This window comes from Halichoerus grypus, chromosome 7 (genome assembly GCF_964656455.1).
Source record: "Halichoerus grypus chromosome 7, mHalGry1.hap1.1, whole genome shotgun sequence".
In the NCBI taxonomy this organism is placed as follows: Eukaryota; Metazoa; Chordata; class Mammalia; order Carnivora; family Phocidae; genus Halichoerus; species Halichoerus grypus.
The window spans coordinates 146498938-146517232 of NC_135718.1; the positions used below are offsets into that span (position 1 = coordinate 146498938).

The 18295-nt window shown below is 54.9% G+C and overlaps 1 protein-coding gene across 9 annotated transcripts in view; it reads left to right on the forward strand.

The window, feature by feature from the left end:
- Positions 1-2789: 2789 nt before the first annotated feature.
- The window catches only part of FAM78B (family with sequence similarity 78 member B), an 88920-nt gene continuing 73414 nt past the window's right edge, over positions 2790-18295 (forward strand). For all 9 annotated transcript variants that reach the window (XM_036097608.2, XM_036097607.2, XM_036097609.2 and 6 more), the window contains exon 1: positions 2790-3224. In XM_036097608.2, coding sequence (XP_035953501.1) covers positions 2962-3224 — 263 coding nt within the window. In that variant the 5' untranslated portion in view covers positions 2790-2961. The remainder of the gene's footprint in view (positions 3225-18295) is intronic.

Consider the following 18295-nt stretch of genomic DNA (forward strand, 5'->3'; position numbering starts at 1 on the left):
TACCCTGACCCCCTGCCTTGAAACCATCCTTGCTCTATCCTCCAAAAGGATACCGGGTAATTTTTCTTAAAATGCAAATCTTGCGGGGCACCTGGGTGGCTCAGTCGTTAAGCCTTCGGCTCAGGTTATGATCCCAGGGTCCTGGGATCGAGCCCGGAATCGGGCTCCCTGCTCCTCAAGAAGCCTGCTTCTCCCTCTCCAACTCCCCCTGCTTGTGTTCCCTCTCTCACTGTGTCTCGCTCTGTCAGATAAATAAATAAAATCTTTAAAAAAAAAATGCAAATCTTGCACTCATTGGCTTCCAGTGAAGATCAAGATAGGGTCCTATCCCACCGTCTAACACTGAGAAATGCCTTGGCTGTGAGCTGTTTATCTCCCAGAACATGCTGCATTCTTTCATACCTCTATGCATTTCTCATTTGCCCAACTCTTGTCCTACACTGCCCGAAAGCTCTCTTCTCGGAGAGCCTCTTACAATACTTTCAGGATCCAATTCAAATGTCACTACTCCAAGAGAGCCACAGATACATCTCTCAGTGGCTCTTCTATCTGGCCTCCCACAGTACTGGATACACACCCCTAATGAAGCATGTGTCACAACTTACACTAACAACTTAACAGGTTTATCTTCAGTGATCTATGAGCTCCTGTTCACCTCTGAATCCTAGTGCGTAGCACAAGGCTTGGCTCCTGCCAGGAAGTCAGTGAGCGTCTCCTGAATGAAAGGACCCGCGATTGAGATCTGTAGCGATGTGGTAAAATGACCGAAGCATGCTATCAAAAGGCAAAAACTGCTTTTTTGTTAACTACAAAGTGAATCAAGGTGCCAGAAAAGTTAAAACAAGGATGAAGAATGCTTTTATCTCAACCGACTTTTAAATTACTCATCACATCTGTCCTAGCTAAAGACTAACTGTAGTCAGCCTCCCGCAGCCTGTTAGTCAGAATGTTTCACACTTGGGCACCAGATCCTGCAAAATGTTCAATGATCACAGAAGAAATACTTAAAGAAAAGCTATTGGGCTTTTAAATGTAAAAAGATGCCCAGTAAGAGCATTTGCTAAATATCATTTCCCGTTTGGTACATTAGACCACAATATTGGACACATGGCTTGGGTCATACTGCACACAATGTCCAATATCTACGGTGGCAGTGACCGCAGGAGGATGACAGTGAGGCTGTTCTTTCTTTACTCCTTCATTCATTCACAGACAGCTGCTGGTCAGCCCCCACGTGCTGTGCTCTGGAGAAGCTAGGACAAGAGTGGGTCCCTGAGATTCCAGGCTTTCTACGAGGGAGATGGCTTACTACAAACCGGTGTCCTGGACTCGTATCATTAAGCAGTTACTATTTAAATTCAGCCTGGTTCCAAAAATGTTCTCAAGTTCCCCTTGCACCTAGCAGGTCACAGGTTACCCTGGGTAACCTCAAGAAGGCTGCTAGGCATTCTAATCCAGCTAGATGGTCGTGCTGGGCACGACCTGTCTCCCCGCAGGTACGTTCAAAACGCCGTGTTTAGGTAAGTCCACCACTGCTCTAATTCCCCAATGTGTCGGGTTTTGTTGAAAGAGCATTTTCCGAGAAAGAAAAGATTTAGATGAAGGCAGGAGATGAGTAAAAGCTGAGCTCATGCTACAACCAAAACTCTTGGCATTTTGGCGACGTGGTGTTAGGGCACGGGGTGGGGGTGGGGGGGTTCTTTGGGTACCCTCCCTACATGTGGTGGTGGAAAGAAAAGCTTCCAGAGCAAATCCAGTCGGGGGAAGACGTAAATCCACCGCATTTCGAGCGGCTCCTGGAGGCTTCCTCTAGGTAGGCTACTAGGGGAGCTCAAGCCTAACTCTAATCTAACAAACCACATTACAAATAACCGACCTGCCTAAGATACAGCTGCTCCCCTAGCCCCCCTGCCCCCCGCCCCGGCTGCCCCAGACGGTCGCTGCCCGGTTCCCACCAGACTCGGGAGCGCGGCGCCCACCTCGGCCCCACCCCGGCCCCACCCGGGCCCCGCCGGGCCCCCCAGCCCCCACGTCCACCCCGGCACCACCTATCGCAGCCCCGCCCCGCGCCGGCCCCACGTGCAAGGCCCCACCCCGGCGCCCGCGGCCCTTTAAACACCCCCACCCTTACACATCACCACCCGCCCCCCCCGCCACCCGGACGGCAGCCGGAGAGGGACAAAACTCGTGGCGTACAGCCAGTCTCCTCCGCGGATCACGTCCCGGGCAGCCCGGCGCGAGGGGGCTCTCCACCCCCCGGCCGCAGGCCCCTGGCGCCCCCCAGCCCCCAGCGGCCGGGCAGGGGAGTGCGGGGCGGGGCCGGCGGCCGCGCGGATCTCCGCCGCCGCCCTCGCCGCCGCCGCCTCCGCCTGCCGCTCGGGCCGCCCGCTCGCCCGCCGCTGGGTGCGCTGCACGCGGGGGGCAGCCGCGGTGCAGAGGTTCATGCAGCAGCGGCGGCGGCGGCGGCGGCGGCTGCTGCTGCTGCTGCTGCTGCCGCCGCGGAGGCAGACAGACCGGGCGCCGCCGCCGCCGCCGCCGCCCTCCCCCGGCTCCATGCCGCCGCCGCCGCCTCCTCCTCCTCCTCCTCCTCTCCGGCGAGGGGCGGGGGGCTCCGGCCCCGGGTGGGCACCGCTCCGCGCAGCGCCGCTCCCCGCTCTGCCCTCGGCGGGGGCGCCCGCCGCCTCCTAGGAGCGCACGCTCCGCGCGCCCTGCCGGAGAGAGAGGGGGCGGGCGTGGGCGGGGGCCGGCGGGCGGGCGTCGGGGCGCGGGGACCCCGCGCGGCGGCCGGAGGAGGGGGCTTCCCGGGAGGATGCCCGGCGGCGGCTCCCCGCTCCCAGGCGCGAGCTGAGCCGGACCGGGAGCTGGCGGCGCGTCGCCATGCCGGCGTGACGGGCGCCCCCGGCTGCCCGCGCGGGCCCCCGCGCTGCCCCACGCCGCGCCGCGCCGGCGCCGGGCGGCAGGATGGGCTGTATCCAAAGCATCACCTGCAAGGCGCGGATCCGGCGCGAGAACATCGTGGTGTACGATGTGTGCGCCACCATCGACCAGTGCCCCACGCGCATCGAGGAGACCTCGCCCATCGTCCTGCGCTACAAGACCCCCTACTTCAAAGCCTCGGCCCGCGTGGTCATGCCCCCCATCCCCCGCCACGAGACCTGGGTGGTGGGCTGGATCCAGGCGTGCAACCAGATGGAGTTCTTCAACACCTACAGCGACCTGGGCATGTAAGCGACCGGCGGCGCGGAGCCGGAGCGGGGTCCCTGGCCCCGTCTCTCCTCCCCACCCCGACCCTCCTCCTCAGCTGCTTCTTAGCGCTCTCCCCATCCTCTTTCTAAACCTTCCTCCCGCCTCCTCTTCCACCTCCCTCCTCCCTGCGCTTTTGTTTCAGTGACAGGGCGGGTGTAGGGAGGCTCCTCGCGAAGGCATTTTCTCGTGGTTTGCTTCTGACTCCCCGTGAACGCGAGGAGGAGGGCGCGGGGCGGCGAGAACGCGACAAGGAGGGTTCGAGAGACGGGCGTGGGGGTGGCTGGCGAGTGCCCTGGGAGTTTCGGGGAGCCGTCTGGGCTTGATGGGGCTTCCCGGGAAGAGTTTGGGGGGACCTGTGGAGAGAGGAGTGGAGTGGAGCGCCGGGGGCGCACCGGCTGTGCCGCGCGTCCTTTGGAAAAGCCCGAGAGGGCTTGGAGGAGAAGGTCCCGGGCGTCCGAGCGGGACTTGCTGGTTCTGCCCCTGTGCCCTCCGCTGTTGAATTCGAGCCCTTGTGCCCCAGGCCGGGAAGGCTGCAGGCGTTTCCATTCGGAGCCGCAAGCCCGGCGGAGCCGCCTCTCTGGCTCGGCGCCCTCTGGACGAGTTGTGCGGCGGTGGGGAGCGGGAAGGCACCTTGTGCGAGCGGTCTGGGGCTGGCGCGGCGCGGGGTTTTCCTTGTGCTCGGGGCAAGTACACGTCTCCTGGCTGTCCAGGGTCCTTACTTGCTCCAGAACTTTACTAATTGCGGCGCCGGGAGGGATTCCCCAGCGCCCACCGGCGAATCCAGTCGGCGAGCTGGGAGCTCTCCAACTTCTTTCAGCAGCGCTGCTCGGTGCGCGCGGGGCTGGGCGGCTGCGGGGAGACCCGGCACCGCGGCGACTCCGCGGCCGCCACCCGGAGCCCGCAGCCTGCCGCAGAGCCGCAGGCTGCGGGCTGTCGCGTCCAGGACTTTTTAGTTACTCACTTTGCTTAACTCCCCGCCAGCCTCCTTGCAGAAACCGACTCTGAGCGGTTGGCGACCACAGTGGCTAAAAGGTTTGGGGCCTGCATTCTACCTGCGCTACGGTGTTGGTCTGGAACACCCTAATTAGCCTGCGGCCTCTAGAGAAACCCTCTTCTGGAAACCCAGCCTCATTTCATTTATTAACCGGGGACTCTGGAGCTCCCAAGGTTCATCCATTGAATATATGGGGCAAGGGAGTTTCTATTTTGAAAGGCCAAACGATCTTTTTTTAATGGCAGCTTGCAGGGTTTTTAACTGCACTCTGAGAGCATGTAAGTTAACACTAGTCATGGGTGCTAAAAGAGATTTTGACAGGTTGTTTTGTTCTCCCTGCCTTCCCCTCAAAGAGTTTGAACTTTTCTCTTTAATCATAAAAGCTGAGGGCTGGAGAAAGCTCATTCCTAGTGAAGATGTGCGAGAGCCCAGTTTCTTCCTATATGCCTCTGTTCACTGTGTTCTTATCTTTCTGGAAGACAGCTGGATGTAAGAAATGGGGGACATATTATTTTGGGTGAATCATGCCATTTAAAAACACACCCTCCAAAGGATGATTATATCTGAATACATGGGTCTCTTAAAGCTGTTCTTTTAGAAACCCATTATTTCCAGCGAAGTCAGAGCAAGCCCCAGACCAGGCAAAGGCCTTCCCTCTTGTCCTGGCCCCGATGGTGATGTACACCTTGCCCAGGTGGGCGGGGATCGGAGCAGTAATTGCAGTCTGGGGCCGATGCAGAGGAGGCCAGGAGGGACTGAGCAGAAACAGCCTCATTTTTCCCCGGACTACACAGCCAGGCCTCTCTGTTGCTTTGTATCTCTTGTGAATCAGTAAATCAAAAGCAAACAAATAAATAATTTCTTTCCATAAAAGAAAACATATCCCACCTCAGGAAAAGCTGAGTTGAGATATAAACAGACATAGTAGTCGGACTTCCTTGAATCTGGGGGACAGTGTGTCCACCGTGGAACCAGCTTCAATGGGGATGAACTGGTGTTGGGTCTGAGGGGCACTTATTCCCTGACCTTTCCTTGCTGAATTCTTGCCTCTGGGGCTTGGAAAAGAGCTTTGCTTTTCAACTGCTACTATCAGTATTTTAAGATTCTCAGTGTTCATATTGATGCACGGAAGCAAAACAGTGCCCAAGATATCATGAAGCATATTATTGGAGATCTGGGTCCAGAGTCCACCTGTTTTCATGGTTGCAATAATTGCTATGTTTAAGCATACTTTGGAGCCCAAATTGGATTGAACCCATCTCCACAAAATGTGTATGCCCTGAAAACTTAGCCAGGACAAACTTTTTAATGGGACCTCATATTGCATGGAAGTCTTCACAATCTGTTGGTTATTACCCACTTTAGCCAGTATCTTGAGTGGGGGGATAAAAAATACCACAGGCTGAATTTTCACCCCTCTGCAATGCTCTTGTTACATGAAGCATGGTATGATCAGAGGGTATAGGTTAGAAAGCTGCCTTTTCAGCATTTTAAAAGGGACTGCCAGAGGAAATCCATAATTTAAAATGGCAAGAAACTTCTAGTGACAGGCTTAAAAGAAAACATGAGCTTTTGTGGTTTAAAGTTTCAACATTTCCAAGAAGGAGTAGGTTTCTGAAGGAGCATTTGAAATAGTTGATGATCATGATGGCCGGAGCTTAATTTGAACTTGAACTCAAGTGACTTGGAACTTTCTCACATGATTGCATAGAACCCAGGCTGGTGAATACTTATGTCCTCTATTTATTTCTCCTTTGGCCCTGGTGAACCCCGCTAATGCAGCCCTGGTCCAAGTCTTCATTTTTAGGGAATGAAGGACCTCTGGTTTTTGTCAATCATCCCATCAATAAACAAATATTTATCAAGCGCCTCTCAGGTCTGGGCACCAGCAAAGAAAGCAAAGGACCAAGCAGGCAGCTTCATAGTTCCTCAGTGTAGGAGGGAGGGACACAGGCAGAACAAGCCTTTGCTCCCAAGCAGTATAGGAGAAATCTGGAAAGAGGGGTGGGAAGCCAGGCAGGGTTTTCTAGAGGCAGAAGGACTGGAACTGGATGTGAGCAATGGATAAGATTCAGCTAGACAAGGAGGGGGACTCATTCTAAGAGGGAAGAACAGCAAATATATGGGGGCAGGAAAATATAAGGTGTCTTAAGAGAGTATAAGTAGGCCGGAGTGGAGCTTTCAAGTAGGAGAGCAGTGGGAGATGAGGTCCGAAGGCAGGCCAGGGTCTGTTGGGAAAGGCCTAGGACAATATGACCTGGAAAGGAGAAGGTTGAGGTCAGGTCTTCTGAACCAGTGTGGAGAGGCTCTTCCTACTTTCTTCATACCTCTGGGCCATGCAGCGGCTTTTCAACAGAGACATAAAACCTTTGTGATGGAACAGTTTTGAATGCTAGAGTATGCCACCCAAGAGGTTTCCTGAGTGAGGTTTGAACAAAGAGTGGGGTTCATGTGTCAAGGATGAATGAGGTGAAGCCGAGGTCAGAGGGAGGACAGGCAATGGCTAAAGGCCCTCCCCACTCTCTCTGAGCCCATGTGCGTCATCTTCTAGAGCTGTAAGGGAATTGTGGTCAGCCCGAGGCTGGGAGACCCTTGGCCTGGGTGAAACTTGCGGAGGTCAGAGCTCACTCCTGCCTGTCTCTACTCCTCCTTGGGAGTCAGTGTTGATGAGAAGTTGACCCTACCTGCCCACCTTTGTTGCCTGTTCAGTCCAATCCAAGCTGGTTTCTATCCATTCCAGAATTGTTCTGGCTCAGTTTGTGACTTCCATGTTACCAATCCAGCAGATGCTTTTGAGAGACACTCGCTATTTCAGCAATATTCCGCATAGTTGACAGCTTCCTCCATCTTGAATCACTCCCATCTTTTAGCTTGATGCTATTTTTCTAGCTGTTTCTCTGTCTTACCTCAGAGTACAGTTCATGAGGACCTTACTCATTGGATCCTCTCCCTGGGTAATTTTATCCTTTCCCATGGCAGTCGACGCTCTGTGTGATGCGCAGTCACCTGCGGCATTGTGTGTGTGTGTGTGTGTGTGTGTGTGTGTGTGTGTGTGTGTGTATCGGTCGGTGTACGATTTCCCCTTTGGCTGTCTCAAAGACATCTCAGGCTTAATGTACCCAAACTGGAACTCCTGACTGCCACTCTAGCTCCCTCCCCAAATCTGCATCTCCACCGATCCTCCCCCATCTTGGTAAAGAACACCTCCAGCCCCTGAGCTGCTCAGGCTGAACCATGTGTGTCATCCTAGATATTTTCCCACACGTCCAGTCCATCATCAAACCCCCCTGGTCCCGTCTCTGGGATAGCTCTGTCATCCAGCCACCACTCCGCGTCCACTCATATCCTCACAGGGAGGTCACCGTCCGCTATCGCCTGCTCCAGCAGAGGATTTCCAGCCAAACTTCCCACCTTCATTCTTGCCCTCCCTCCAGTCTCTTCCCCACACAGTGGCCAAGTGATAGTTTCAAAATGTAAATGTTATCACTTTCCTGCTTAAACTCTTTTACTGACTTTTCATTGTAAAAGGTAGGAAATGTGAAGGCCTCGTCCCAGTCTCCGAATTTTCTGTTCTTAAGCCATGTCAACCTGTTTCCACTTCTAAAAAAAAAACAAAACAACAAACAAAACAGCTTCTTTATCCCAATTCAGAACTTTTCCTTGTGCTGCTCTCTGTCTGAAATGCTTTTCTTGCCCACCCTTTTCTAGCACATTCCTACTCCTTATTCAGGCCTAAACCATTACCTCCTCAGAGGCCACCCGGATTTCACAGTTTAAATTAAGGTTCTTCTGTTCTCTTGAATGAGACACTATTCTTTTACTTGTTATAGTTTGTAAGAATGTAATTGTATGTTTGTTTAACACCTGACCCTTCTGCTAGAATATAAGCCCCATGAAAGCAGATATTGTATCCATTTTATGCCCTATGAATGGTGCTTAGCTCCTAGCAGGCCCTCCATAAACATCTGAAAAATAAATGAGCCATTTTTTTCGGACCTCGAATAGTCTGTGTCATCTTCAACAAATCATGTCTGTCTTCAAAATCAGCTTTTTTTTTAAAGACTTATTTTTTTATTTGAGAGAGAGAGAACACACGGGGAGAGGCAGAGGGAGAGGGAGAATCCGGAGCCAACTCGGTGCTGAGCACAGAGCCCAACGCGGGGCTTGATCTCACAACCCTGAGATCACAACCTGAGCTGAAACCAAGAGTCGGATGCTTCACCGACTGAGCCCCCAGGGGGCCCCTCAAAATCAGCTTTTCCTATCACACCCAAGGCTAACCCAACCAAGCTCTTGAACTCTAGACGTCCCAGCCGTCACTTAGCACATACACAGTGTAACGCCGCTATGCTTTTGGGTTATTTCGTTCTGCGTTGCCCCGGCAGATCCGCTGCTCCTCAGCGCAGGGCTCCCGTCTGTCACTTCCTCTGCCTCCAGGTCTGTGCACGAGGAGCCGTGTTCAGCAAACACCCAAGCCTCACTTTCGCGTCACCTGAGATCAAGTGGCATTCGGTGTCTGCCCAAGGAGAGGCAACCCGGAGACCATGTCATAGCACCGTTCACCTGCATCACTGACCCGTGGTCTGAATCTCAGGACTGTGGGTGCTAGTACCCCGCTCCTTTGGGTCATTTGCCCCAAAGCTAGCAGTTTCCTTCGTGACCATGGCTACGGCTGCCTGCACGTGTGGTATGGCTTTGCATGTGGCCCTCCTCGATCATAGAGATGCCTCCTTCAGGCATCTGATGAGCCCCCAGGCCACTTGCACCAACACCCACCCTCCCCCCATTCCCATTACATCCCCGGATGGGGGGCTCATGACCTGGAAGGGGCTAGAGCTGCACTTCACCAGAAATGTCAGGGACTCCCAGTCGAGAGCATGAGATGAGAAACAGGATCCACTTCCCTCATGAGAGTCCTGAGTGCCCTTGAAGGGGAGCTGGCCTCACCCTTTGCCTCTAATCTTCTCCATCTCGGAGAGGAGGAGTGGCGGAGGATTAGCAGGTCTTATCAGGAAGCATTAAGCTCACTGGAGATAAAGCACAACCCTGGGGCTGGAAGGGGTGGGAGTACCCAGAGGGGACGTCAGGACAAGGGTTAGGAGGGGAGTTAAAAATGAAACGCGGCTCGTGTAACCCAGATGCTACAATTCAGCCGGGCACTGGGTGGATGGGGACAGCAGGGTGTCAGTGACCGTCCACCAGGCAGCAGAGGCAAAAGCTGTCTGCAGGTGCTTCGTGTTCCAGGTGAAGAGAGAAAGCTGGCGATTGGGGAGGGGACTGCAGACTCCAGTGTGGGGCACAAGATCCCAAATATCCCTTGCCCTCCGATTTGTCCAGCACTCGGATCTTGGCTGACCCTCCGCCGACCCTGGGAGCTCCATGCTGTCAGTGTGCCCATCTTCCTGAGGAGAAAACTGAGGCTCACGGAGGTCAGAGGACATGAGGGCACAAGCCTAGCCGGTGGCGGCACGGGGACTGGCTTCGGACCCTGTACCCTGCCTGTCTGTGTGCTGCCACGGCTCAGCCCGGCAGTGGTGGGGACCGGCCAGCACCCCATTCCTGGCAGCACTAGAAAACCTCGCCCTTACGGCTGCTGCGGCCTGGGGCCTCCTGGTGCTTCAGCGCTCCTTGAGGGGGGGCTTGGGTTGCCCCGCGGCCCCGGGTCGCTGATGCGGTAGCTCCTTTCTCGTGCGGCCGCTTGGGTCGCTGATCACAGAGGCGCTGCCTTTTCTGATGTGTTAACACTAAACAGCCCCGAGAAGTGGCCGCCGTTTATGAATGGCTGTCACGAGAAGAGAAGTGACGCGAAGTCAGCGGTAACCGTTCTGGTGACCACTCCCAGCCAGGCAGGGCCCACGTGGTGCCGGGGTCCCTGGGAGGGGTCGGGGCGCACACGCCAGCTTCAGAGAGACCCCCACATGGTATTGGGGGAGCCGCCTGCCGTTCTCACCGGGACTCCCAAATCAGCGAGGTACCCTGGAGTTGTCGCAGTGGGTTTTAGAAAGAGGGGTGCCTGTGTCCAGGTGGCGGGAGAACCGTCCGCATCCAGGAAAGCCTCCCGAGTCTGGGAGGTGCGCTACCGAAGGGCCCCAAAGGGAGGCGGAGGAGATGACCTGAAAGGTCTCGGTGCCGGGTGCTTTCCACACAGGGCCGCCCGGGACATCTCAGCAGCCGGGGGGGCTACTCCTGTGGCAGTGAGGTTCAGTAGCTGGCCCGGGGCCTCAGCCGGCCAGCAGCCCCGCCAGGAGCCCAGGCCCCGGCCACCCCTGGCCCCCTGCTCTTTCTAACCCGCTGCCTGCTCTCCTAGGAAGGAGGCGCTCAGAACTCGCTCTGCAAAATATCGCTGTCCCTCTACAGTTCCCTAGTCTTTTCCAGAACGGTCCTAGCTGTAGCGTGTTTCTCTGATTCGTGCGTTTCCTCACTCCTTCGGAAATGGAGAGAGTTGTTCCGAGGTCAGGGGCGCGGACGTCTCAGAGCTCCCGCTGAGAGTGGCGGTAGACATTTGCGGCGACAGTGGCTCTTTCTGGGGGGTGGGAGGGACAGAGAAGGCAGCCCCCAGCTCTCAGGGACCCCGAGCCGGCGTCTGGGCTGCAGATTTGAGCCCTGGGCCGCCTCCTCCAGGAGCTTCCTTGGGGGTCCCATGTCAGCCCTGATGGTCACCAGCAGATAGTGACCCAGACCCCTCAGTTCCTGGACTTCAGAGTCTGTTCGTCCCTCAGATTCTCCAGACCATCGCTGTTTGGACAGATGATCGGGAAGAGAAAGAAGACCCACTTCTGGTGGCGGAAGGACCCTCGGCTCACAGGACCGACATCCCTCTGGCTCCTGGGAATTCTGGTACTGTTGTTCCTTTCCCAAGGCCGCCTCAGGCCACCATGTTAGCCCTGCGGACCCTTCTCCCTCATTAGGCTCCAGTATGCTAGCCAGATGGAACCAGCGGCTCACGGTGCCGGCTGAAGATAGAGCCGCTGGCTCCCCAGCGCCGGGGTTCAGGTCAGAAGACCTGGGTTCGAGTGCCAGTCACGTGACCTTTAGCAGATGCCTTAACAATTCGGTGTTTGCTTTGCACGCATGTCACTGGGCGATGAAATCTGTCCTGTCACCGTCACTGGGGGGTAAAGACTGTGAAAGAGCTCTCCACACTGAAATGTGCTGTGCACGCATTATTGTTATCACGATGGAGCGTGACTCTTGTCACTAGAGGATGACTCTCAGTCAGCTTCAAGGAACAGGGAGGTCACGGCTGTGGCCCTGTGGCTTCCGGGCAGAAAGGCGTTCAGACTCTGAGGATGGATGGGTCCCAGACGGCTCAGCTGCTGTTCCCCGGCCCCGCTCAGAGCTGGTGGGGAGGAGAAAGGCTGGCTTTGCCCACAGGGAGCCAGGGCTGTTTTCCACACATACTCAGCGGTGGGTGGTGGCTACCCCTCGTCTCACCCAGAAGTCACCCTCCCAGATCTGCTCTGAGCCGTGGGCTCTGGGCAGCATGCGGGACACTGAGCACTTCCAGTTCCTGGACAGGATGCCTGCAACTCAGCCATATCCTTGCGGGGACTCCCCACCCTGTCCCGGGCCCTCCTGAGGTGACAGTGTCAGTCAGATGAGAAGCCTAGGACTTGGGGACGATTCTAGAGCGTGTAAGCCATGCTGTTCCAGCTCCGGAAGGAGCCGTAAGCTGCAGACTTCGCAACCCAGGTGGACAGATGGGACCAATGAAATGATTTGCATCCAAATTATTGTTAATATGTCTGCTGTCATAAATATATTTTATTCTCTCCATATAAAATGATTTTGTCTCTTTATAAGAAGTCTTCATATAATTAACCGGACGATAATCATGAAACATATTTAGAGCAACCATTCCCATTTTACATGAGTAAGTGGGGGCCTGAAGAGATGAAAGAGTGTGCTCAAGATCACCCTGGCAGGCCTGGGGTGGGGCAGGCCTGGGGTCCAGGCCTCTCAACTCCTCCCTAGTCCCTCCCTGTGCCAAGTGCACAGTCGGCCGACCCCGGACAGGAGCTGGGGACAGGAGCGGTCATCCTTAGAGCCGTGCACATTGGGCACCTCGGGCCAGTCAGGATTTGTGGCCTCTAAAGACAAGAGAGGGCAGATAGGAACATCCCAATGTATTCAACAGAAGCAAAGAGAAATGTGCAGGCTGTCAGATTACAGTGAAATAAATAAGACCGTGGTGTCTGATGGCACCTCAGTGGGGTTTCTGGGACAGGCCTGCCTCAGAAAGCCTCTGGCTGGTGCTCTCTCTTGGGGCCTGATCTTTCCAAGCTGGCTTTGGGCCTGTGCCAGGCTGGGGTGCTCAGAGGCTGTCAGAGGTCTGGCTAATGGGGAGTAATAAACCAGCATCCTCGGTCAGCATCTTGAAGGGCAGGTGGGCTGAGGAGGTCGGGGCTTCTGGGCATGAGTGGTGGCCGAGACACGCCTTGGCAAGTTGGGAATGGCCAGAAACAGGCCAATGAGATGTCGCTTTGCTCTGGGCATGGGGGTAGGGGACCGGGGTCATGGTGCTGGGGTGTGTGGGGACCACGAGGCTGGAAGGGGACTCAGGCTGGTTCTGGGAGAGCAGGATGCCGCCCTGTCTTCCTCCTCCTGAGGGCCACCAGCTGAGCCTCCATTCCCAATGGCAGTGTCCACACCTGAGGCTGGGGGACTCAATTCAAAACCAGATTTTTTTAAAGGGACTGAAATAATTGAAAATCTGTTTCAAATGTTCATGAATAACCTTCACATTTTGTTAAGAAATTTGTGTCAGAAAACTAAACCCACACTCCCAAGATTTCTTCATGGCCTTTGGAGCCAGGGAGCCTGTCTGGTGCTGGGCCCCATGTGGGCTTTAAGGAAGGAGCAGGTATTTGCCTATTGTCTGTATCCCCATGAGGCCATAAGCAGCTTACTCAACGATACTCAGCCATTTGTTGAACACGCATTTCATGCTAAATGTGCCGTGTGCACATCTGTGAAGTGAGGCTGTTACTTTCCCCGAATTAGAGATGAAGAAACTGAGGCCCGAGAGGTTGACTCACTTGCCTGGCATTGCCCAGCTAATCGGTGACAGCCAGGATTAGAAACCAGGTTTCCAGAGACTCCGTGACGTTATGCTGCCTCATTAAGGGGTGAGTGAATGAATGAACCAATAAATGGATAAGGGGGTGCTCAGGATATTGCCTGAGCACTTGCTTTTGTCCTTCCTGAGCAAACCTGGAGAACAAAGGGTTTAATCAGATTGGAAATAGCCAGCCTCCTCGCCTCCCAGCTGGTTTGCTCAGCTGGTCAGGACATGACGTTAATGAGACTGGGGTCTTGGGGTCGGACCCAAGGGACCCTCTCAGCACCTGAGTTCGCATTCTTTACCCTGCCAGCTACCAGCTACCAGTCACAGCAGAGTCTAGATTCAAGAGAAACAACCAGAAAAGTGCAGGTAGTGGGTCAGCAGAATCATCCATGAGTCGCAGAATGTTAAGGCAACATGGGAACTCATGAGCCCCCTGCTCATCTTAACAGACGGTGACCCCGAAGCCCAGAGAGGGGCCATGACACAGCCAGTGACCCAAGTCCTTCCGACCCCGGGCACCCCTAGTCCGTAAAGTAGTAATTGGGTCACCACATCCTATTGTTTGATCCCTGCCCCCACCGCCCCATTCCCTGTTTGCTGACGGTCCAGGTTTCTGGGCAGAGATGCCCAAGAGAGGAAGCAGCCCAGAGTCCAGGAAGGGCCTGGCCCTCGGCAGCACAGGGAGGAACTCACATCAGCCCAAGGGATGTCTACACAGTTGCCAGGAGCAGAGAGACCAGCCTCTTCCCAGTGTCCATAGACAGTGATTAGCACGCAGGAAAGGCGAGGGTCTCCCCAGAGGTACCCATCACAGGTGGCAGGAAATGGGAGGGTTTGGCAGCTGAGGGAGGAGGGATGTGTGGAGAACATGAGATTCTGCCTGGGTGCCCAGCAACTCAGAATCCCTTTCCCTTACCTCCCCACCTCCCTCGCACTCAGGGCCATACATGGGCCCCCTGGTCCGCTGCCCACACTCAGGCAAGGTAGCTTCATGGCTCCTGGCAGGTCCAGAAGAAACAAGATCCAAGTGGTGTCAAAGGTGACAGATTGTGAGGGGCCGGGGGCCCTCCCCTGACAGCAGGGCTCAGCTGGGAGGCTCCTGGGGAGCAGAGCAGATGGGGCAAGTCTGAGAGGGATATCCTAGCAGCCTGGAGACTCTGTTTCTGTTGTGGCTTTTAGTTGGGTTTCTCTCCATTTTTTGTTTCTTATATTTTGTTCACTTGAAGCCTTTTAGCACAGGGCATGATCTAAGTGTGCTGGCTGCTTACTCTCAATCAAGGAGGGAGGGGCGGAGGGGAACAGAAGCAGCCAGTCAAGGTCAACACCCAGTTTGGTGGGATTTAAGGGGGGTCTAAAGGAAGGACTGCAGAGGGGGCCACGTGTGCCTCCGAGCAGCCTATCACCTCGGCCCATCTGGTGGCTCCAAAGCTCTGTCTTCACACCACTGCAGGCTGCCCATCATGACGCCTCTGGAAATTCTGAACAACATCAAGTGGTCTGCCTCCCCCTGACACGGTCCTGTTCCAGCCTGGGCCTCCCTCTCAAAACTTGCACGGGGACCCACCTCCGGCCCTCCCTGGAGGATGAGGTACCTTCAGATCTCCTGGCCTAGTTTCAAGTCCCTGTCCCTGTCCACCATGTGCACCATCTCTCTGTCCATGTCAACATTTCCCTGCCTGGTTTCTGGCCCTCTGCTCATCTTGGGCCAGTCACCCTGTCAGGCTGCTGGGCCTTAGCCAGATGCCTGCCCCTGGCCCCTGTCCTCCTGGGTCCTCTCTGTTGGACTTCCTCTCTTTCTCTCTGAGGTAGGACAGAGAAATGCAGAGAGGGTCCCAGCCAGAGGATCATGCTGTCCTTTGCCCTGGGAGGCCGTGAGCCACCCTGTCCTTCGCATACCCTCTAAGCCTGCACTCTTCCTCTCATGGAGGGTGGGGGCGGGGGTTTCAAAAGCCACGGAACGATTTTTATAAAGAAAACTGTTTGTGACTTACAGGGGCAACTAAACTAGAGTTCTGGAGGTCTGGCAAGGCAGCTGGAACCTGGGCCAGACCAGAGGACCTGGGACATCACAGAGTGGGTGGACCAGGGAGGGGGCAGACTGATGCTCCAGCCTCCAGGGCCGGGCCGCTCACAGAGGTCTGTCGCAGAGGGATGGGGTAATGAAAGAAGTTGAAGAACATGGTTCACTGCCCTTGTCCTCTTGGCGGCCATCAGAAAGGCCTGGGTGTCAAGAGCAGACCCTAAGATTGGGAAAGAGGACGATTGATGGGGTGTGGACAGGGCCAAGGGAAGCCACAGACAGCCTGGTTCCTGCCCAGCGAGGCCAAACTCTTAACCTTTTGTCCGGCCCTGCCTTCCCGGGGGGTGAACTTGGGAGACCCAAGCAGGGCTGGTGCTGATCTCACCCCCACCCCGATGCCAAAGAACAGCCCCCCTCAGCCTTCTCTGCTGAAAGCCCCCAGGGTAACAGTCTCTGGTCAGGTAACTGAGCCGAGCGGCCCCAACTAAGGGGTGCCTGAGATGGAAGGGAGGGTTGGGGCTGGGCACCCCGAGGCGGCCCCCACTGTGGCGAAGGTGCATCCTCCTGCACTGGCCACTGTCTCTTCTTCTCTCAGATGTCTCAGAGAGAGCTCATCTTTTCAGGGCCTGGGTCCTCCAGAGCATCTCACCATCTGGGTGTACGTGGGGGGCCACTGAAGACTCTCAGAAATGGGACTGTTGCATGATGAGACAAAGGGTCAGACCTGAAGGTTGCCTAGAAGGGGTCATTGTGCAGATTTGGAGCTAAGGGCCCCTTTCTCCTGCAGGAGCCACCAGGCCCTCGGCCTAGAATGGAAGGGGCGATGCAGCATCGGGCCACCTGATAAGGTTTTCACAGAAGCCTTGGCCGTCAACCTTTAACCTGGGGATCTGTGCAGACTTTTCCATTAAGCAGCCGATTCTCTTTAGCCAAATGGCTGAAGGGTCGCGCGGGCTCAGGACTTGAAGCCGGGACACTTGGGCACCGCACCCTCTGGGAATGGCTGGTGAACACTCGGGGCTTCAGATGGTTTCCTCTCTGCTCACATCGCGCCACCATTTCTTCAGACTCAGGTGGAGGAGTCCGAGGCCAGGTACCCCCAGGCTGGACAAACAACCACCACTGAGCCAAGAAGAGTAGGGATGCTTTTGGATCAGCAGACGGGTGTGTTTAGGTCTTCACTCCAAGAAAGAAATCCATCCTCACTTGGATGCTGAGAGGGGTTTTTCTAAGATTTACTCTCAGCATCTGGTGCTTCTTGAAATGTCTGGGCATCAGAATTAGGATCTAGAATTTCACCTTGGTATTTACGACTTGCCACAAAAAAAAAAAAAAAAAAAAAAAAAGGAAAAGCATTTTGGAATGCTTTCATGCTATTCCAAAAGAGCAAAGACATTGAAAAAGTATTCTATTAGAAACATCTCTTGTTAAGTGGAAGCAGAGTCGCCAGAGAGAAGGAAGTGGGTATAGATGGTGGGACTGGTCAAGGGCTAAGTATATCCAGAGTTCAAGAGCACAGACCTGCTGACAGGGTAGCAGCGAACTCTTGAGCTGTTACAGCTCGACCTGCAATCATTTCCAGTCTCAACGATCCAGTTTCTTCTGTCCTGCCATCCCTGTTTGTCAACATTTTGATACATGCATGACCCAGGATGGAACTGAGGTGGATCGCCCTGACCCTTAGCTCCTTGGCGAAAATGAACTTCCGTACAAGCTCAGCATCTTAGCTCTGGGTCACTCCATCCGACTTCTGAATATTCACTATTTATGTCCATAAGATCCAACTTGTTAGTTGTGTTGTGCGAATGTTCTGTGTTCCTGCCAAGTTTTATCTGCTTGCTCTATTCGTTACTGAGAAGGTCTGTTGAAACTTCTCTCCATGCTGGTGTGTTCATGCCTCTCTTCCTGCAGAGTACTCCAGTTTACTTTGTACATTTCGACGCTGAGCCTGCCTACTTCTTTGGTTTTGCTTCCTCTTCATGTTTGGCCTCTGGGGGATCTGTTTTGCAAGATCAACCACGGATTCCGTAAGAGATCTGTAATGGAGGGTTTTTCAAGATATTTATTTAACTACATTATGACCTCCTTACTAGGTTCTTCTGTTCCTTAACTATAGGCAAAAAAATAAATAAGCTTTTAGGGGCTACTTTTTCTGGTTTGAAGGAATATCTTTCAAAGCAAGCTGCTTGTCGAGGCAAGGCCCTTTGGTAAAAAGACCTGAGGTTTCTTAGCACCCCCACCGTTGGGAGTGGAGAGAGGAGCCACGGCATGGTGAGGATCTTGGATAGAGGGAGTCTGGCAAGACCCGTACCGTGCACCGGCCACAGCCGACGAAGGCATACTGCTGTCTCAGTGACTCAGTTTCTCTGCGGTGTTGTGACTCTGCCCAATGACTGTGGCATTGGTCCCCATCTGTACACACTTCAGGGCCCCAAGTCTGCCTTGATGACCCAGAATGTTCTGCTGGAGAGGAAGCTCTTGAGGCCCTGTCTGAGCACAGCCATCCGCAGTGTCCCTCCGGAGCATCAGCGACTCAGAAGGATTTGCTCCAGGTTGCTCTGCTCTTCTTCCCTGGGCCTGACCCCGAGGCTCATTTTGCACTGGCATTCGGCCCTTGGCGGGTGGTGAGCTTGTGTACCTCCTTCTCTTCCAGATGGTTCTGAGAAGGACCATCAGGAGGAGGGAGGGGCGGGGAGGCAACACTGGCTGCTATTTCGAAGGCATAACCAGGGGCCCCCGGGAAGGCACCCATGCCTGGCATTGCCCGGGCACTCCTCGCGCTGAGTCGCTGGGGCGTGGGGACAGGGTTGGGGGCTCTCTGCGTCCAGCTGGGGTATGGAGATCTCAAGGCAGTTGGGGGTCACATAAAACTAGAATCCGGTGACAAAAGGCGAGGCTGGAAGTTTAGTATCTACCAAAGTGTTTTTCTCTAGGTACTTCCGCTGAGGCTCAGACTTGCTCTTAGAGC